The 22,624-nt window shown below is 46.3% G+C and overlaps 1 protein-coding gene across 1 annotated transcript in view; it reads right to left on the minus strand.

Annotated features, from left to right (window-relative positions):
• The window catches only part of LOC144760298 (uncharacterized), a 109,136-nt gene that overhangs the window by 39,266 nt on the left and 47,246 nt on the right, over window positions 1–22,624 (minus strand). Inside the window, exon 2 of the mRNA XM_078646525.1 lies at window positions 11,141–12,834. Coding sequence (XP_078502651.1) covers window positions 11,141–12,803 — 1,663 coding nt within the window. The 5' untranslated portion in view covers window positions 12,804–12,834. The remainder of the gene's footprint in view (window positions 1–11,140; window positions 12,835–22,624) is intronic.

Here is a 22,624-nt window from a genome sequence, read left to right on the forward strand (position 1 = left end):
TAGACCTCAAGAACGCATTTTTCAGTGTCCCCATTCATCCAGACAGCCAGTTCCTTTTCGGATTCTGTTTAAATGGAAGGAGCTATAAATTCACACGAGCTCCTCAAGGTTTCACAGAAAGTCCTAGCATTTACAGTCAAGCACTCAAGAGACAACTAGACAATATTCACATGCCAACTGACACTGCCCTGCTCCAGTATGTCGATGATCTACTGATCACAGCCCATTCTGAACGTGACTGCGAGCGAGCATCACTTACAGTTCTGTATTTCCTAGCCGAGATGGGGCACAAGGTGTCCCCTTCGAAGCTTCAATTCTGTGTCCAGCAAGTGATCTACTTAGGCCACTTACTGTCCAAGTGGGGTAGGCAGTTGACACCTGACCGTATCCAGTTAATAGCGAGTCTTCCTCAGCCCAAGACCCAGAAGGAGGTACGTGCCTTTATCGGCCTTACTTCTTATTGCAGACAATGGATTCCTCAGTATGCATTTCTAGCCAAGCCACTGATACAGTTAACGACACAGGAGGCAGCCGTATCGACTGTTCTCCCTTGGACATCTGAACATACACTTAGTTTTAATGAATTAAAGAAAGCTTTATGTCAAGCTCCTGTTTTAGCTACACCGAACTACAGTAAGCCTTTTACACTTTTCGTCACAGAACGTGAAGGTACAGCATTATCTGTTCTCACACAAGATCAAGCAGGACAATACAAGCCTTGTGCTTATTTTTCGAGCACACTAGATCCAGTAGCCCAGGCTCTGCCTGCGTGCCTCAAGTCAGTTGCAGCCACAGCACTAGCTATCAGACAAAGTGATTCCATAGTATTAGGACATTCCCTGACAGTACAAGTTCCACACTCCGTGGAAGTTCTTTTAAACCGAACACAGACTCAGCACTTGACAATTGCACGTTTAACAGGTTATGAATTGACACTGTTCCAGCCACACATAGAAATCAGACGCTGCAACGTTCTAAATCCTGCTACACTGTTACCGTCAGTTACTCCAAATCCGGCCACACATGACTGTGTGGAAGTAGTTAACACCATGACTAAACCAAGACAAGACCTGACAGATATTCCATTATCAGATCCCGACCTGACACTTTATGTGGATGGTTCATGTATGAGAACAAGTACAGGAGAATTAGTAGCCGCGTATGCAGTGACTACTGACACTGAAGTTGTAGAGACACACCGTATTGACACCCTGTCTGCTCAAGCAGCAGAGCTAGTTGCTCTGACCCAAGCCTGCATACACGCCAAGAACCTGAAAGTTAATATTTACACGGATTCACGCTACGCATTTGGAGTTGTACACGACTTCGGAGTGCTCTGGCAGGAGAGAGGTTTCATGACTTCTCATGGAACCAAGATTCAGCATGGTCTCCTCATTCAAGCTCTGTTAGATGCAATACATTTACCGACAGCTATCGCTATCATGAAGTGCAAAGCACATACTAAGGTTACTGACATTATTTCCCAAGGTAATGATCTAGCAGATCGAACAGCCAAGCTTACAGCACAGACTCCAGACATACCAGTTAACAAGACACTGACACACACTCCAGATCCGACTACATGTATGACAGTTAAGGACCCCACTCAAGATGTCATAGATATCCAGTCACATGCTACTCCAGATGAAATCAAGAAGTGGTCCGAACAAGGAGGGGTCCAGACAGATCAAGGATGGTTGACGAAGGGAAAAGCCACATGGTTGCTCCCCGACTCAATGGTTCAAGTCATCATTAATACCGCACATAGTCCTGCACATTTAGGAGAAAAAGCCATGTTAGACAGTATCCAGAACATTTGGTTCAACAAGCATTTACGAGCTGCAGCCAAGCAGAAAGTCCGTACCTGTATGATATGTTGTCAATTCAATCCAGGTAAAAGTGTCCCGGTGGAACAAGGTGGATTCCAGCCCCCTGACCACCCTTTTGAAGTCCTCCAGATGGATTATATTCAGATGGAGCGATGTCGAGGTTTCAAGTATGTCCTTGTAGTTGTATGCGCTTTGTCCAGGTGGACAGAGGCATATCCAGTCCCAGATTACACAGCCGCGACCACTGCCAAGCAGCTGGTTCGTGAATTCTTCCCCCGCTATGGACTCCCAAGGGTCGTGTATTCTGATAACGGCCAGCCATTCTCATCTGAACTCATGAAGCACGTTTCCCTTTTGTTAGGGTACCAGTGGAAGTTTCATTGTGTACGCCATCCTGAAGCAGCAGGTCTCGTAGAGAGACATAACCAGACCCTGAAAATCCGCATCGCCAAAGTCTGTAAAGAGAAAGGTGTGGACTGGCTAATAGCTCTGCCAGTCGCCTTATTTTATATGCGCATGGTCGCACATTCCAGATCAGGTCTGTCCCCTTACGAGGTCGTATTCGGCCGCCCCCCTAATATGTGGGGTACACCTAGACCCCGAAGTATTACAGATGTTTCCAGTAATATGCTGACAGATTACCTAGCTTCCTTGATGTCTGCCCTACACTCTTGTCGTTCACAGGTTGCCGCCGCATTTCCAGACAATACCGAGGTGAAACCGCATGAAATCGTTCCAGGGAGCTTGGTTCTCGTGAGGAATTTCGATCGTTCAAGTCCGCTGGAGCCTCGTTGGAAGGAGCCGAAGCTTGTCCTCTTGACCACCCGTACTGCCGTCAAGCTGGAGGGCAGGAAGGGGTGGGTCCACCTGTCTCATGTTAAAACATTTCACGGACTAAAACCTAAAAACATTTCCAAGGATTGCCAGGATTTTAAAGACTGCCAAAGTACTATTCTCAAGGACTGTCCCGCAAATGACATTGATACCAAGCCCTCCCTGTTAGAGGAAACTCCGCAACAGGAGTATAAACGTAAGCTCCGGTCTAGTAAAATAAGTCAGCCAGTTTAATTGTCTAAGTCCTCCCCTAGGTGAAACGGTTAGACAGGTATCTGACATGTATAAGATAGACCCCCATAGTGAGAGAGTTAGTCAAAACTCAATCCGATGTATCATTTTTCTGAGTTTCATATTATTTTTGAGTTTGATGGTTACCTGCACGAGCTATGCATTGCATTTATGTTTTTCAATTTCTCATGTAAATAAGTCTTCTAATGCCACAGTAGAGCACACATTTAGTGATCTGCCTCCTCATGAACTATCTTATCGTCTTGCTATGCGCAACAATACATTCATCAGAATGTTACACTATTCACACCAGACCAGCAATGCCACTAATTGTTGGGTGTGTGGTCGACTCCCCCCTTTCCAGACACCGAAGGGAGTTCTGCCACTCTTTCCTTATCCATTTTCACATAATGGTTCATGTGGAGCATGGTCCACGTTAACGTCATCTTCAAATGATATGTCCCTTCTGAACAGTACATGTTTTCCAGACAAGCAAGGTCTTCCCCACAGAACCGGGTTAGATCTAGAAAATGAAGTGTATAATTTAGGTAATTATTCTTCGAATTTCATGGTCCTGAATGTTCAGTCTGATCCTACTCCAGACTTACCTGCTATTTCAGTACTACCAGTCAAAGGCGAATTATGTGTCAGGAATAATGGTTCCGTACATGTAGGACATAGTGATTGTACTACTATAGTCAAGTATAGTGACAGTGGGAAATCTATTTTTAAAGCTTCACGTCATTCTTATTTTGTTTGTGGTCAGACCGCATATGTTCGTCTGCCCCTCGATTGGGATGGAACCTGTTACATTGCCTTCCTACTGCCACCAGTTTTTCTAGCCCCATCCGATTATCATAGAAACACACATCTAGTACACATTAGACATAGAAGGGAGATCGAGTCCCCGATTGTCGATCAAACTGAAACTGCTCTAGAACAGTATACAGACTTTAATAAAGGTTTCTTCTTCTTTATAGGCCCTATCCAGAATAGTAAGCTAATCCGTAGGTTAACCAGAACCCTTGAAGCAGTAGTGAATGAGACTGCCTCTGCTCTAGGTAATTTAACCGAAGAACAATCTGCTATGAGATTTGTAGTTTTGCAAAATCGTCTCGTCCTTGACGTCATATTGGCCGATAGGGGCGGGGCATGTAGAGTCATCGGATCTAGTTGCTGCATTTTCATTCCTAATAACGCGCCGTCTGTTTATTCAGCTATAACCAGACTTCATAAGATTGCCCATCAGTTACACCAAAATCCAGGCACCTGGACGTGGTCCGGTTGGCTCTGGAGTATAATTTCTGCTTGGGGATGGAAATTATTGTCATTTCTAGGTATTGCAGTAGCGATCATATTCAGTTGCTGCCTCTGTATACAATGTGGCCCTGCGATTTGCGGCATTTGTGCTACCTCTTGTATTCCTAGTCCTAAGTCCCGTTCTAGATCCCGTTCCAAGAAAATTCGAGACGAGCAAATGATACTGTATGAAATGATAGATGGTATCATGAATATTGATGTTTCCTGATGGAAACGTAGTGACAAGGAGGGAATGTGGAAAAGTAAATTTTGCCATGTTCTGTGTCCCTACGTGTTCCCCATGCTATGTTATATGTGCATGATTAATATGCATATGTATTCCCCATGATCGATTAAAGACGCAATTACAGTTGTGTCCAACTCTAGTATGCCAGTTCCCGGTTTTCGTGAATACAACGAATATCAGGCCTATGTAAAGCTACGTTGCCACGTTTCTCAGTGTGCACGTTATTTCATTGTAAAATCCCCGTTTCTAGGTCTCGAAAGGGCCCGGACACCAGATTCAGCTCCTGTCTCCTGAACCCTCGCTGAGGAGCGATACAGCCCCCACCTGTATTCCTGACCCTTCACTTACTTCCTGCCTCACAGTGCCCGGCACGGCCTGGCTCTGCCTGCCAGTCTGCCAAGAGTATGTTATGATTCTAGTTATCAGTTCAGTCCTCCTTCCCTGCATTCCTAAACTACTGAATCGCATCAATAGTTTCCGTCACAGTCTAGCCTTTACGTCTCCATGTAAGAGAAATACTGTATTAATGGTCATTTAATATTCCTTTACACGCACTACATGTAGAATAATGCATGCACCAGTCTTAGTGTCTGTTAGCCTTTGCCCTGATAACTTTTGGATTCTATCAACATGTTCTCTAAACATCAGATACTAGATAATGTTTAGGTACATGTCGCTCTGACTCTCCAGACTTTAGTCTCTGCTCCTAGCGCAGAAGTCATAGCCCCCAGCTTCTCCCTAGTAACACGTCATAGCCAGCTTGCGCGCACCTCTAGGTCAGAGGTCCCGGCTCCTTAGGTAGCCCCCTCCATGTTTCCGCCCCATTTATGACATATTCTGTTACGTTTACATCACATGCCTATGTATACGCCCTGTTCACGCCTTCTTGTTGCATCAGTCATGCCTTATCTTTCGCGACTGCTAAAATCCCCTCCCACTGCTACGCCTACTGTATCTACTGTAATGCAATTGTTTTAGTATATATATGTTGTGTACTGTTATTAAAGCTAGCGCTAGCCATTCCAGATCTTGCCCATGCAGGTTGTCCTGTTCCTGTCCTTTATGCTGTATTAAACCTGCAAACTCCTACTACCTCGAATCTTGACTCTTATTTATTGAGCTATCTGTTATTGTTATATCCAGTCAAAAATAGAGGTATTATTTATTTATTTACCACACCTCTCCCAGACCTGCTTTCTCAGAACCCTGATGATGGTTCAGTTGATGGAGTAGCCTTGGCAGGCAGCCTCACTGACCAGCAACAGATGGACTGCAGACAAGTTTTGCAGGCCCACAGACATTTGTTTTCACTCACACCCAGCCAGACTGACTGGTTCACCCATGTGGTGGACACTGGTGACAGTCTGCCTGTGAAGAATAAGATCTACAGGCAACCTGACCATGTCAGGGATTGCATCAAGGCTGAGGTGCAAAAGATGTTGGAGCTTGGAGTGATTGAGCCATCAGAGAGCCCATGGGCCAGCCCAGTAGTCCTTGTGCCAAAACCTCATACCCAAGATGGAAAGAGAGAAATGAGATTTTGCGTGGACTACAGGGGTCTCAATGCTGTCACTAGGACAGATGCTCACCCCATTCCAAGAGCAGATGAGCTCATTGACAGATTGGCTTCTGCCAAGTTTCTGAGCACATTTGATCTGACAGCTGGCTACTGGCAAATCAGACTAGCTGAGGAGTCAAAAGCCAAAACAGCATTCTCTACCCCTAGTGGACATTATCAGTTTGTGGTAATGCCCTTTGGTTTGAAGAATGCACCTGCCACTTTCCAAAGGTTGGTGAAGCAAGTCCTTGCTGGGTTGGATGACTTTTGTGCAGCATATCTAGATGATATTGCTGTCTTTAGCTCCACCTGGGAGGATCACCTGATCCACCTGAAGAAAGTTTTGGAGGCTCTGCAAAAGGCAGGCCTAACTATCAAGGCTACTAAGTGCCAGATAGGGCAGAGTTAGGTTGTATACCTGGGCCACCTGGTAGGTGGAGGTCAGGTTCAGCCACTGGAGAGCAAAATCCAGACCATACAGGACTGGGCTCCTCCAGTTACCCAGACACAAGTCATAGCCTTCTTGGGCCTGACTGGGTATTACAGAAAGTTTGTGAAAAACTATGGGTCTATAGTGACACCATTAAATGACTTGACATCCAAGAAGATGCCAAAAAAGGTTCAGTGGACAGTTAGCTGTCAAAAGGCATTTGAAGACCTGAAGAAGGCCATGTGCTCTGCACCTATCCTGAAGAGTCCTGACTACTCCAAAGAGTTCATTGTACAGACAGATGCTTCTGAGTTGGGGGTGGGAGCTGTGCTCTCACAACTTAATCAAGATAGTCAAGACCAGCCCATTGCTTTTATTAGCAGAAGGCTGACCCCCAGAGAGAAACGTTGGTCAGCCATTGAGAAGGAGGCCTTTGCTGTGGTTTGGGCCCTGAAGAAGCTGAGGTCCTACTTGTTTGGAACTCACTTCCTAGTTCAGACCGACCATAAGCCCCTCTTGTGGCTCAATCAGATGAAGGGTGAAAACTCCAAACTGCTCAGGTGGTCCATTTCCCTACAGGGGATGGACTTTACAGTGGAGCACCGCCCAGGGACTGACCATGGTAATGCAGATGGTCTCTCCAGGTACTTCCACTTAGAACATGAAGACTTATCTGGTCAAGGTTAGTTTAATGTCCCTGCGTTTGGGGGGGGGGGGTTGTGTAGGAGAGTAGGGTCTGCTATCCTATGGTCACCCCAAATTTTTGCTTTTTGCTTCACTGGTTTTCGACTACTGAGGCTGTGGACCTGCTGATCAGACCCCCAGCCTGCTGTTCTCTCACTAAATTACTGATACATGTGCTATAGGCACATACCACAATTGGAAATGGACTCCTTGTCAGCCCCTGTATAATGCACTATAGGTGCCCAGGGCATAGGGGCCACCAAGGCCTACCACGGGCTGCAGCATATCTTTTGCCACCCCTGGCTGGTTCTTAAATTGACACAACTGGCTGATCACTCAGCTGGGGTAACGTGGTGTAATCACCCCTTACTTAGATATAGTATACCTATATCTAAACCTATATCTGGACACATATAAACCTGTGAGCCACTCCTATGGAAGGCCTCATCAATCCTGGAGGCAGAGTGCGTGGTTTAATGTGAGATGGAGCTCTAGCATGAGCTGAGCCTGTCTGCAGCTGTCGGGAACAACTCCCTAAGCTGTTTCAGGATAATGCCATACCTTATACTCTTAAGTGCCTTATAATCCTCGCGGTTATATAGCAACTCTGGTTTGGCTTTATCAAAACATGTCGTGTAAGGTGTCATACGATTTGGAATACTATCCCCTCGCCAGTTCTGGCGACGGGGATAGCATTCCACCCCTCTAGAGGGGTAAGACATGTTACTTTACTTAAATGCGGTTAATTTCTAAAAGGACCTTAGATCCACAAAATGGATGCCTCTGCCACAGACAAGAGTCTGACCCCCTGAAGCTGACCGAAACTCAGCCAAATGGGGCCTGGACAAAGGGTTTCCTGTCGCAGGGGGGTGTTACCACCCTCCAGACAGGAGATAGTGGATTGTAGCAGGGAGGTTTGAAAGAAACCAGACACTGCTTGGGGCGCACAAGGCTGCCCCTTGCATAATCCGGCCAAACCGGTTCTGGGGCACTCCAGCCCTCGTGCCAGGGCGGCCTGGATCAAAGGAAGGGGGTGTATCCACCCACTTCCTGGGTCCCACCCATAGGAGGGGACCTAGCAGGTAATCCCGCCCCCAAAATTAGTATAAGACTGGGAGCAGTGCCAATGCACTTTAGATTTCCTGATGAAACATAAGAAACGAAACTCTGGACCCTTCGACATCCTACTCAACGTAGAAGACTGAAGAATCTCCCTTGTGGTCAAGGAGTGACCACCCTGTGCAAACAGGCACCATCCAGCCATCGACGTCTACTTTGTTGCAGTTCCCGCCGGAACTCGAGCGACAGAGATCGACGAGATCAAGCTTGCCTGCCATCCAACAGCCCGATCCACAGTCCCTGCAGAGCTGAGACCCGTGGAGGCGACCGGAAGCGTGGGGCACGCCATCTTGAATTGACCACGAGATGCTGACCGTGCAGCCCACGAGTGACCCTCGAAGCTGTACACCGGGGTTTGAGAAGCCCCAACCCTGAGCCACACTTGCACCGAAGTTCAGCCCTCCACACTCGACGAGTGCTGCGTTGGGCCCTTCTGCTTCTTTTGGCTCAACGCGTTGGCCCGGTCACTTGCCAGCCGGCTAGTGGCCCCTGTGCTGACGAACTTTGAAATTCGACCTGCGAATTTGGTTGCTCCAGATCTGCACCAGCTCCCCTGAAAAGGAGCCCCCACTCTGACCCTCCTGGTTCGAGTGAGAAGCAATCTCCCGGTTCCGCGTGGATTGCTCTTGCCAAGTGTTGTTTGCTCCAAACTTGAAGCCGACTGCGTCGACGGTGAGAGCCCTCGTGGGACAGATCGTGACCCGCTCCTGGACGTCGCAGATGCCCCAGAGCCCACGTGACAGCGGAGAGAAGCTCCTCGACGACCACCTGATTGCGCCCGACATTGCCTGGTTCCGTCCTGGTTCCACCCTGGTCACTGCTGAGTGACCCAGACTCTGTCCCCTCAGCTTTCAGGTACTTTTCGACTCGAGTCCACCCTTGGACTCCACCGGACACTTCTCTTTCACCCCGCCTGCAGCCCTTTCAGCTTCAAGCACCAAGAGCCTGCGTGACGAAACCCGACTCAACTTCGACCCTGTGCACCCGCTTCCTGTGGGTGAGGTAACTTTGCTCCGCCGGTGTTCCCACACTGGTACACATCTCTAGGGTCTGTGTCTTAAGTTTTGTTCCTCTAGGTTCAGCGGAAGTGTCCTTAAACTTTAACTTTACAACTTTTACGCACCATTGGTTAACATTGGTGCATGCGTGCGCTTTCCGCACTGCTCCCGAATCTCGTGGGCCTCTCCCGACTTCAGCATTGCTTGTCCCGACTGCTCCCAGCGATTCCCTAGGCCCTAGGCCTAACCACTGTTCGATTGGTATCTCTTATACCACTTGTTTAGTACATGGTTTGAGTGGCCCCCCGCCCTCATCCATAATTGTGCAACTTTGTATGTTTAAACTGTGCTTTTGATTTAACGCTTGTGCCCCTTTATTCATAAAGAATACTGGGGATTGTTTTTAGTAATAAATACATATATTTTTATAATATATACTTGTGTGGTGTCCTTTCATTTGATATTACAGGATTGTATGTGGTAAAACAGCTCGCTTAACACGACCTCTTAAGTTAAGCCTTTAGGCTGCTTAGTCCATGCTACCCCTAGGATAGCTTATCTAACAAGGTTGACTTACAACCTGACACCATAAGGGATTGTTTGGTCTGATAATAGGTGGTTCCAGAATTGGAAACATCACCTATCAGGCCAACTTCTCACAAAACATGTTTGCTTTTTCATATGAAAGAGCTACGCAACAAGGTTTTAAGTGGTTTGTGGGAAAGGTGATGGTGTAAACATGTATTATATGAGATAAAGTACCACCTGGCGCACATTATAAGATTACTGCAAGTCACCTCGGAGTCCCATAACCTTATAAAGTAACTCTGCCTTTGGCCTCGTTCCTCTATATAGTTATGGAACTCCTCTCTGTCATGCAATATCCTTATAATGTGTGGCCGAAGGTACTTTATCCCTAATATATTTTCACTGAATAAGGTTAAAGTGAAATTATAGTTGGTTTTGTTATAACACCTTAATGGATCTTACAAAAAAACCAACAACAACATTTGCTTAAAAAACAAGGGTAAAGTGCATTTATAACATTTAAAACTGTTCAAACCACTGCAATATGCAAGTTATAGTTAGAACCAAAATCCGTAACTCGCACTACGGGTGTACAAACCCTAACTCAGCATGTTACGTGTGATGATGCAATGCCATTTTACATAGATAAAGAGTTTGCTAAAGCAGGATGCTGCTGTAGGGAGATCTTCGCTACTTTTATCTTCCGTTAAATCCATTCACAGCACACTTGGGACTGAGCTAGAAGTCGGGTGAGTGAACTCACAAGTCACATACAACGAATCACGTAGTGTATCCGTCTTTCACAACGAGGTCGTGTTCACTCTTGGAGAACCCTGCAGTGGCAAGAACATGACTGGTCATCCCTGCTGTTGAGGCTGATTATATACTAGGACTTTTACATCAGGAACTGGAGAGGAGACGACTACGTCTTACCCAATGTAACTGTGCAACAGGAAACAGTCCCTCTCTAGACTGTGCATGTCTGCTATTCTCAATGAACACCACATCGCTTGCATCTGACTATTAAGTTTGATTCCAGCCAGTAATTCCTCCCAAGAATAGCGCTATTTCCAGTTCCTCGGCCTGGACTAGGTACGGACAAGGAAGGACGAGAGCTACTGGCCCACTTGTCTCATGCAGAGTCCCATTACCAGGCCTGTTTCTGCACAGGAAGAATGCAGTCCTGTGTGGAAACAGAGGCGGAGAATGCAGGGACACATCTGCACCCTGTGTACTCGTACTCTGGAGGTCAGTATCGCTCAGGGGGTTCCACCCAAACCATATTAATCCCCTCAGAGACTTTCTAAAATCTGCACATATGCATTCTAAAGAGGTTACATGTGTTAGTGCACTCAGCGTGTCCATGTATAGCGAAACACATACCTGGGGTGGTTTTGGACGGCAATAAATGTGACTGTGTTGGTCCTGTCTCTATTGAGTCTGAGGGGGCATCTTCATCTGCAGTATTTGTATCCAGTTGTATGCATGATGGAGGCACAGGCTGACCCCACTCTTCAGGGCAGAGCAGTTCTGGCTTGCAGTTCTGATGTTGATCCTGGGATTCAGGGTACAATGGTTCGAGTGTGTAGCTCTGATCTGAGCCCTGTGCATCAGTACAGGCTGGTTCTAGCTTGTAGTTCAGATTTGAATCCTGCTCCTCTGGGTGCAGTGGTTCCACCGTGTTGTTCTGATCTGAACCCGGTGCATCTGCATAGGTCTGTTCTAGCTTGTCTTTCTGATTCGGTTTCTGTGCTTCAGGATGCATAGATTCCAGCTTGTAGTTCGCGTTTGGATCCTGCGCATAAGGAAGTTCCTGCTTCAAGCATAAGTGTTGCTGCAGATGTTGAGTTTGTTGTGACCCCAAGCCACCAAAAGACAACAGACCAGACTCTAAGTGTTCGTCTGGTGCCTTCCCATCTGGCAGCATGGGTTGTATACAGTGGTTTTGCTGTGGTTCGTGTCCTTCAGAAAATAGTGGGTGTGTGCAGAGTTTCTGATGTTGTTCCCAGCTATTAGTAGACAATGAGGATGGTTCTTGCTTCAGGGGCTCATCAGGTTCCCTCTCTTCTGCGAATGCTGACTGTACGCTCTGGTCTTGCTCTGGTGCCTGGCCAACAACAAATTCTGAGGGAAGACACAGCTTTGCCTCCAGTGATCTGCCTGGAGGATCTGTCTGAGGGCATCTGGATAGAGTACAATCCTGCTGTAGTCCATTTCCATCCTGAAACACAGGTTGAATGCACTGGTCTCGCTGCGACTCGTGTACATCTGGAAACCCAGGCTGCATGCACTCTTCCTGCTGTGACTCGTGTACATCTGGAAACCCAGGCTGCATGCGCTGGTCTCGCTTCAACTCGTGTGCATCTGGAAAACCAGGCTGCATGCGCTGGTCCTGCTTCGACTTGTGTACATCTGGAAAACCAGGTTGCAAGCACTGGTCTCGCTTCCACTCGTGTAGATGTGGAAACCCAGGTCGCAAGCACTGGTCCTCCCATGGGTCACGTCGATTTGGAAAAACTGGCTGTAGACAAAGGTTTGGCTCCTCTGGACGCCCTTGAACATCGGTCGGAGAAGAGAGCGCACACTCCTGCTTTGGTGCATGCCCATCAGAGAACACCGGCTGAAGACACAAGCTCGGTTCCACTGGCCTGTCCAGTTGAGGTGTTGCAGGAGACCGGCTAACAGTACAATCTCTAATGCTCGCCGGACAGACCATCTCCAAAGACACTGCACCATTATCTAGGTAACCTTGATCCTTTTCTATCCAGATTTTCTTAATCAGCCCAGCGACTCTGGAAGGTACGTCCTCTACAGTATTCCGCAAGTTATCCAGTTTGGCTTCCAACTCCTCCAGCATGGATAAAAGGATAATGTGAGGCAGGTTCTCTAAAAGTGGTTCCTGGTCCTGGTCCTGTTCCCTCTGAGCATCATTTTGGGTTCCTGAAGTGGAGACGTTATGGAGAAGTAAAGATGGGACTGTGGCTCTTACGGATTCACGTAAACACTGCGCTGTCACTTTCTTTCCTGGAGCCCGTCTTCTCCCCATTCGGGTACTCTGATTTTCAAGTCTCAAGTGTCTGCAGAGAGAAGGAAAAGAGAAAAGACAACACGTTATCACAGGACAACTAGGTCAAAATACTCCTTCCTGTCTCACCAAGCCCGATGTGATCAGAGAACATCGCTCATTTCTAAAACCCCAAAAATATTGAATCATTATAATTTCACAATGCCTGTAACCTAGTCTATATTATGAAAAAAACTGATTTGAAACGTGTTTCCCGGACAATATGCTTGATTTCGATCTTGGCAGTATGGTTTAGCCATCACTTTTTCGACTTGATTAACTGTATGCCTTCTTGGCGGTCCATCCACTCTATTTAGATGTTGGTGGGTCCATAGACAAAAGAACGCCAGAGTTCTACCGACTCCGCCAAGAATTGTCAACTGAATTGACGGCGTAAGAGGCAGAAGCGGCTGTTGGAGGCACTCCAGCCAAGATGATCGGCGAGCTAATCACGCCATAGCTTTCCGTCGAGCCAACAATGGCTGGAATCCCTCCTAACCTAATTTGATTCCATCAAAGCAAATGAGGAATAAAAACTTAACTTTTTTGTGTTTTCCACTACTGTTTCTGTCTTTAATCCCTTCATCCAGGTACCACCTTTGCTGCTTCAACAGCACCACGATGCTAAATGACTCCGTTGATGCCGGGATCAGAGGTAAGCTACTTTTACATTTGTCTTACTATGAATCATGTGTTGACAATTGCTGTAGCCTTATGTATTTTTGGATTGCTCTTACATTCAATGTTTTTCTCCTGTGTAATGCAGTAGTGCTCATTTCACAATTGAACAAGGTCAAATGAGCACATCTGTATTGACACTTGAAAAATATATTGTGGCTGTAGTGCCTGTGGGTGTGCATTCAATAGTGTGGGATTGTTTGTGTGGCATGCAATATGTAACAAAAAGGGGCATGACACTACGTACATATGTATTTAGAAGCACATACAACATATGTGTATGGACACATTAATAAGTAGTACTTACCAGTCTCCACTCCACCAGGGACTCACTCTGTCAGCAAACTGCAGCACAACAGGGATATCTAAATAGGCTTGGCAGAATACGGCTGGCCTGATTGAGGCGGAGTTATGTTACCTGTTGGACTTGGCCCTTCTGGCAGGTTCACCCCTGAACTTTTTGCTTTTTATATGTGACCTGGGGATGGTGATTTTTGGTTTCTGCGCACTTTCACTGTGTCCCAGTGGAAAGTGCGTGCGTACTCTGAGTGCGTGTGGTGAGATAGGCCTGCCCTCCCATAGGAATGCATGGGGAATGTATGTGTCCCTGGTAGTTCCTGATGCGTGGGGTGTGCAGGCTCGAGTCTGGTATGTGCGTACTCGTGTGATTGAATGCTGCGCGATGATGTGTGCGGCATGAATGTGTCTAGTGTGGAAGTGCCACTTCTAGAAGTTGGCATGTTTGTTTAATTTGTATCTGGCTTGTGATTGGCTGGAGCTGGCTGGTGAGCCTGGCTCCATGAGTCATGATGGGTCTGCCCCGGTGGTGAGTGTTGAGATTAGCATGAGTGATGTGAGGGAGGAGTATACCTGGGGTAGGGATGGGCTTTCCCCACACAATGCTGGCTCCGCCCCCTGTGGTGCGTCTAATGACCCTAGCCTGCCTAGTGAATGGAAAGGGTGGCTGATGAAAACAAATTGCTCCAAAACCAGCTGCGACTGGTTTCTCCCCCACCCTGCACCCAGACAAAGGTTTTTACTGAATAAAAATGGGCTGTGTCCCGTTACAAAATGTTCTCTATCTGGATCCTTTTCCTGAGGGGGGCTGCTGCTGCTGGGCGCCAGGAGGACCGCCACTGGGGATTGCCTCCCTGCCTAGGAGGACCCTGTGAGCTGGCTCTGGGCCCAGCCTTGCCCCCCCACCTCCTGAAGGACTTTGTGCAGGACTTTGGGGGCCCTAGCGCATGAGAAGCGCTTTACTTGTACTTTGCTGACGTCCTACAGTGCCTGGGAGCACTGGATTTGCCCCCTAGCGCCCAAAGCTGTGATCCTGCCTTCCTCGAGGGATTCACCGGCGTGGGAATCCCCCCTTTTTGCAAAGCTGCGGCGCAGGAGCCCACCCCGCTTATTTTGCCGATTTGTAAAATCCCTAGCGGGTGCCCACCCCGCCAGGGACCTGGTGCCGTTTTGTGCCGCCTAAGCGAGTGCCCACCTCGCTTTTATTATTGATTTAAAAGAGGGAGCCTACCCCTCGTTGACCCGGGAGAATCACCGCCGCAGCCCAGGAGTGCCGAAAGCGTTGCCGGGCCACTGCCTAGCGTGACCCGGAAGTGCCCCAGCCTGCCCCGGAAGTCCCGCCCTCGCCGCCGCAGCACGAGGAAAGGAGAAGCGGCTGAAGGTACCGGCAGTGCTTCGTTATCGAAGAGGAGCCCCACGCTGCCCACAGAAGAAGCCTACAGAGGCTGTCTGGTCCCCCGCAAGGCTCTCGCAAGTGAGAGAGCCCCGCCCGTCGCACCAAGCAGAGTCCGGCCGCTGCACAGAGGAGCACCAGCACTGAGAGAAAGCCGCCGGTGAGTGGGGTCATTCTGGAAGAGGAGGGTGTCGGGCACATTGCCCCCCGCCTGCCCTTTGCCGGTGCTGGTGAAGAGCCTGCGAGGCTCGGGGGAATTTTGGTGTTTCAAGTCCCCCGAGGAGGGACTCCAACGCGTGGGGCGTATTTGTTTTAGAGCCTACAAGGCTCAGGGGGCATTTTTCTTATTTAGAGAGAGCGGCCCCGGGAGACAGCAGGCCGCTCCCCCCCTTTTTACTCACCACCTGCCCGGGGTCGCATTGTCTATCCCGAGTCCTCCACGAGGGACTCCAACGACCTGGGGCATTCTTCTTCAGAGCCCACAAGATGCTCAAGGGGCATTTTGTGTTCAGAGCCCCGTGGCTCCGTCAGTGGCGGCATTGGCATATTTCGAGTCCCCCGGAGGCCCAACACTTGTTCCGAGCCCACGAGGCCTTGGGGGCATGATTGATTCAGAGCCCTGAGAGGCTCCAGGGCACCACAATTGTTTATTCAGAGCCCGAGAGGCTCCTGGGCATCATAAGTATTTTGAGTCCCCCGGAAGGGACTCCTTCGATCTCAGGGCACAGTTGTCTATTTTAGGCCCCATTGGTTCTACAGCTGCCCAGCACTTAGTGGGCAGCTGCTACGTTTAGGCCTGGAGCATTTCTTCTTTGGCTGCCTGCAGCCTGCCCTGACATATGAGACACAGGGCGTCCCAGCCCCAGAGAGGCCAAGTGGCCTGGGACAGTTTATGAGTTTATACCTTATGTGATTTCTGCGCAATTGTTCTTTGCTGCACCTCTGAATGTGCTTTTATGCGTCATGTGCTTTTCCCTACACCGCTGAATGTATGTTTATGCATCATGTGTTTTCTTCCCTACACCTCTGAATGTCGTGATGCATCATGTGTAATGTGTTCATGCCTATACCCCTAAAAGTATAGTGATACTTAGGTGGTTGTTCTTACTAGTACAGGTGTTGCTAGTGAGGTCCTGGTTCCCTGCGTAATATTCTCCTAAGGTGGTTAGGGTTGCGTAGGTGGTACTTACCTGTTACCAGTAGTTACTGGTTGTGTGCCCTATTTTCTATTTTGTACTAAAGTGATAATTATTCTATGTACCAAGTGCTATTTCTAACAAGTATTCTAAGACTAAAAGTGCATATTCCTGACAGTGGTCCATATGGCCCTGTCCTGTACATATCCCCTGTAAATCCTGCCCGTGCCTGTTGGCACCTTGTAAAGTGTGTGTTTTTATCTAATGTGTTTTGGTGTAATACAAAGGCTATTTTTATATATAACCTTGTGTGGAGTTTCCTTTGTGGTGGGCCTTGGGTGTTGTTGCTGGGGGTGCGCGCACAAACGCTTAACTCACATTGCCTCCGAGTTTAGCCTTACTGCTCGTGTCACGTTACCAAGGGGGTGAGCAGGGGTTATCTTGGCGTGTAACTCCCTTGCCCTGACTTAGAGTGGTGGTCTCTGACTGGTTTTGGTGCGAGCCTTGGCCAGCCGGGGATCCCATTTCTAACATTACCCAGCAGAGGAGACTGCCGAGTCGGGGTGGTGTGCCGCTTATGCAATGGAAAACAGTCTGTCGGTGTGGATAATGTTTCAGCCAGCACACACCTAAATACAGCAGGCGGGATACCGGCAACTCAACGGAGTACTTGAAGCTGCTGCCATGGAGTGACGGAGGGAATACCGCCAAGATCTAAATCAGGCCCCAAGTCTGTTCCTTGCTCTGTCCAAATTACACACTGTGCTACCTAAAAAAGAGAGTTGCAGCAATTGAAGGTTTATAATACCCTGGCAGACAAGACTGCGATATCATTCTCACTTGTACTGTACAGCTCTCTTTTGCAATATTCGGTTCAGTGACTGAAGCACGCGCCAACATACCAAACCTCTAAAGGATTTACAAAATGCTTCTTATGTCATTGTATATAAAGGGAGTATGTTCAACCTGGGGATCTTGGAACTGATTCAGAAATACATAAAAGAGAAGACGACAAATCAGACTAGGGCAGAATGTAGTATGAATAGGCTTGTGGTCTGTTAGATTTCTGGGACAACACTTGGCGTTATATTCAAAATGGATTTCGCCGGGAGAGAGATCCGAATGGAAGGAGCTTGTACCACAAAGCTACGTCCACCTGATCTGATCTTCTATCATTTTGCAATAGGAAGTAAATTCAAGTGAGATTGTAAGTTTTGTAGGGTGTATGCATTTCCACTTAGTTTACAATGAAGTGAGGGACCAGACCTCTCAACCCTTTAGAGGTGAGGCAGAGGGTCTTAGAGCGGATTTGTTATTTTAATATAGGTGTGACGTGTGTCCACCTCAGAAGATGCTATAGTAAACATGCTGCATCGTTGTGAATTACTCGTAATCTATGAATGGTAATATTGGGTATTCTTACACATACTCGGTTGGCATAATGTGATCTAGATATAACTACAGCCACCGCTATTGCTTTTCTTGCTGAAAGTGGGAGCAGTGGCGTTATTTTCAGTATAAGTATACATTTAGATCCTACTGCTGTTTGTTGTTAAGATTATTATCGATTGCTGGAGGTTTCCCATACTGGGTATCAGCTGGGAGAATTTTTGATGAAAGTGTTGTAAATTGACAGCGAATGGGTTAGCATTAGCAGAAGCCATCCTGTATTTAGAAGTTATCTTATCTGTTTTGTGAAAGCCAATTTGTATTTCTGGCAGCCATCTTGTTTGCCATGTGCTGCCACGTGCTCGCCATGTGTTCTGTCCTCCCTCAGTGTTGACTGCTCTTGTAATCTGCCTAGAAACGAACTATATATAGCATCTTCCACCTTCACACATGCTCAGGTGAGCTTGTAGCTGTCCTTGCAACTGTTTCTAGTCTGTAAATGTCAGGATGTGTTTGCTAAAACAGCCACTATTAGCTCCTCCCATTTTGTTGAGAAAGCAGATCTTGCATGTCCATATTAGGCATTTTGCATGCTTACATGAGCCAGGACTTCCCCTTGGTCTTATGCTGACTATGTAACCCTAAGCATATATAAGGCCCCAGTTTTCTGTACTCCTTCGACTGCCTCATTCATTTGCTAAGGCTTCTGTGTGACGTAGTCTCCCTCATTTGAGGTTAATAAAGATGTTACTTTTATATTACAGCTTCTGTGCCAATTTCTTCTTTGTTGGTTTAAAAGGACCAAGTATCAGTGAGACCCCTGAGAAGGTTTCTATTTTCTCCAAATGGCGCTCCAACGTGGACCTCATCAGTAAGCCTGGGCGTAGTTTGCGTAGCAGCACTACACGTAGCTTCACGTAGTATACTTTAAACTTTGCATAGTACACGTAGTTAGTCTGCGTAGCGTAGCTGATGATACTGTGTACTTGTCAGTACTGTGCAAAAATTGCAAAATAATTGCAAAAAGCTTCCTGTACATGACCAGATATGATAAAATAACAATTTCTATCTTTATATGCTAAAGTGCATATAGTACTTTCACAATGGTGAAACTGAAAAGTTAACAAGCAGTGGGAGATGTGATGATTTTGGGATCCTCCCTAACCTAGGGAGAGTACCAAACAGATGCCTTGAAAACAAAAAAGCACATCTTATTGAACGATTTAGTTGTGGTCCCATCCTCTAGGACAAACCCAAACTCAGTTATTGGCAAAAAAACATTTAAAGGCCCTGCAAAGCATTATGGGATGAGATAGCAGTGGGCAGTGAATATTATATAGTATACAATATCAAAATAATTCTACAAAGAGCTGTAGTTCAACTGGTGGTTACGAGATGTCCCTCACGAGTCAAATGCAAATGCTTGATGAAAGGTTTTCAATGGTTTTGTATTTGACTCGTGAGGGACATCTAGGGACGACCAGTGGAACTGCAGCTTGATGTAAGAATAATTTCAATGCTTTGCATTTGACTAGTGAGGGACATCTAGTAACAACTAGGTGAACTGCAGCTCTTTGTAGAATTATTTTGATATTTGATACTATAATATTCACTGCCCACTGCTAATCTCGTCCCATAATGCTTTGCAGGGCCTTTGGTTGGGATTGTTTTTTGCCAATAACTGTGCTTGGGGTGGTCCTAAAATGATAGGATCACCACTGAAGTTCAACAAAATGTGCTTTTTGTTTATGCTCTTTGTGTTCAAGGCATCTGCTTGGTACTCCCCCTAGGTTAGGGGGACCCCAAAATCACCAGCTCTCTCATTACCTAATGTTTTCATCGTAAAAGTTCATTTTTGTGAATTTGTTATATGCTGCTAAGCATGTAAAATTGCTTTATCAAAGCATCTGAGAATATTGTTGATTTGAATGCTACGCCATATGATTAAGCACAGTTTTGGTACTGTACTACGTGCAATTTGCAAAGTGCGAATTAGTACAAACTTTGCATGCTCCGTCAGCGTAGCATAGTTTTAAGCCCAGGGTTACTCATCAGAGTAGTGGTTATCTAAGGGAGTGATCTTGTCAGGAGACAGAAATCTAGTGAGGAGGACAGGACAGGATTCTACTAAGGAGGTACTCTATGCACGGTGATTCTGGGGATACTCTGTCTCTGCAGCCCAGTATATTTCTGATGTTTCTGATTTTGATTCTCCACATGATGCTTTACCACTCCTGACTGAGAACCTTTTTGGCGTGAGTACTCTAAAAACAACTGTTAGGTATTTCAGAACTTGGCAGTTAGAATTTGGACAACCATTTGTTTGGTAAGAGTCGTTCTGCGGCACTTGCTGTTGGTTTTGATGCCTTGGATTGGTAAGGTAGTTTAGTAACACTTACTGTGGCTTAGATTTGCGTTAGCCAACTTTTGATTAGTATGTATGTATATATATAAATTGCAATTTATATAGGCAGGTAATGAGGAGATTTTTCTCTATTTGAATTTGAATTGAACGGCGCAACGTACGAAGAGTACCTTAAGCCCTACTTTGATTATAATACTGCATATTTTGCACTATTTTTGGCATGCCTGTTTCAAGCACACTTTCGAAGATTGTGTTGCTTTTTGGAGGTACCATAGTGAGATGTGAAGTGAATTAGCAGGCTCCATGGGGGAATACCTAAATAGGTTTAGGTATAAAAACATATTTCTTCTTTGGTGATTCTGTATCCCCATGGAATTCAAATATGGACATAATATAAACAAGGATCGTTTTCTGCGCACGTTTATAAATGGAGATATGCAGAGCGATTTTTTGGTGTTCTGCCAGACAAAGCTGGTGAATTGAGTGTATTTTGGCTTCTTGGAAATAAAAAAGTCTGTTGAGCTGTTTTTTTGCAGTCTTTTGGAATACTATTGAGAAGCTCTTCTTGTAAATATGACTTACAACTATTATTTACAAATGGTTTGGTTTAAGTACAGTCTGTAGGCTGTCCTTTGTTTCTGTCCTAAGTGTTGATCTGTGGGTTAATCGTGTGTTTAAATGTCTATGTGGTTTGTGGCTTTCCCATTAGTGGAACGTCTGTGAATAAATAGCGATTGCGCTATTTGTGAAATATTTGCTAGCCTTAAGCGCGCTGTCTTATGTGTTCTGAGTGTATAAGTGTATAACCCCCCTTCTGTATATGTCTGGAATGAGCTCAATGTGTTTGTGTTTTCTTGCTGTCATCAGTCTGTTATGCAAAATGTCATTTAATTGATATTAAATAAAAATAATAAAAATCTAGAAATGAACCATAAAATATGCTAAATAATTGCATGTTACTATTAAATTTATAGAGCAAGTAACGATGCACATCTGTCGTAATTTGGCAGCAACTGCGTTAGCATTTAGCTCAGCTACACGAAATTTCATTGTTAACTTGACCAAACGTGCGGAGGCCATTTTGTATTTCCTGGCTTCCATTTTGTCAGCATGCCCTTTTGTCCTTCTTTGTACCAATGACCGTTTACCTTGCCCGGCAACAGGCTATTTTTAGCACTGGTCAAGCTCATGCATGCGTACTCGAACATTCGGGTTAATGAGTGGTCACTTCTCAGGAATGTTCTCTGCAACTGACCAGTGGTACTAAACTCCTCCCACATGTTGGCTGTGTTCCAAAAATGCCCTTATATGTACCTAAACTGTGAAAAGAGTATACCGCCTATCTTTTTATTACTGTTAAACTTGTATAAAAGACGTCGCGCACCGATGTTCGGTGTGATACTTCTTGCATTGCCGAAGGGTGCTGTAGGAAGGTACCACCACCCCATGGGGTCTTAATAAACTTGTCTTTTGCATTTCCAGTTTCCGTGCCAACTTCTATTCTATGGTGTTCGAGAGTTTTTGCAGAGTATGTAGATCTGACGAAACCCAATACCACAAATTGGCGACCACGAAGGGACTCATCGGCGACTCGGATGCCCGAAGGAGAGGTCGCGACGAAGGATTGCAAACTCGCCATGGACGCGTACGCTGCCACTGAGTGACCCGACTCTTGGCACCCACGGTGTTTCTTCCTTTCCTTCTGACCCGACCTTCCAGGTGGCGCCGGTCCTCGACTGAGATCCTGATCAATTGGGTCGTCGTGCAGTGCCCGTTTGGCTGATTCGATTAAGGAACTTGGCAGTTGGAACCTGGACGTTTGAGAATATTTGGTAAGCTTGTGATTGGTAAGGTAGTCTACTGACACTTACTGTGGCTTTTTGATTTGTTTGAGTTAGCTAACATTTGGACCTATGATTTGAGTTATATGTGGAGTGCACCTCACATAGACAGGCATGTAGGGATATTTCTCTGACTTTGTATTTGTTTGAACGGCACACCGTGTGTAAGACATATTTAAGTGCCATTTTATGTAATATCGCGTTTTCGTGATATTTTGACATGCCTGTTTTCAGCACACTTCGAGGAATGTGCTGTTTTGGAAATGGTACCAATTATCGATTAAATGAATCTCAGCCGGCTCCCCCCGAGGGGACACCTAATCGTGAAATGTATGTAAAATTTGGCCTTCCTCCCATTATGTATAGTACATTATGGCATAAATATACAAAAACTGATCGTGAATTGCAATGGCCTCTACATGGGTCGTTTGATCTGCGAAAGGTTCAATATGTGGAGCAGTGTCTGTTTCAGCGCAGGTCTAGACAGGATATGTTTGATTGTGTGCTTATGTGGGAGAAAGCGGTGCGTGAACGAATGAAGCGTGAACAAGCCTTGGCGGATAAAGAGCAGCGAAAGGCTGCTCGTGATAAAGCTTTACAGTTGCAGGAAAAAGAATTGCAGGAACAGAAAGAGAGAGAGATTCGAGAACGTAATTTACAAGTTAATGGTCAGTTTCCTATTCGACGTCCTCTTTATCCTGTCC

The sequence above is a fragment of the Lissotriton helveticus genome, chromosome 1_1, assembly GCF_964261635.1.
Source record: "Lissotriton helveticus chromosome 1_1, aLisHel1.1, whole genome shotgun sequence".
NCBI classification, from domain to species: Eukaryota; Metazoa; Chordata; class Amphibia; order Caudata; family Salamandridae; genus Lissotriton; species Lissotriton helveticus.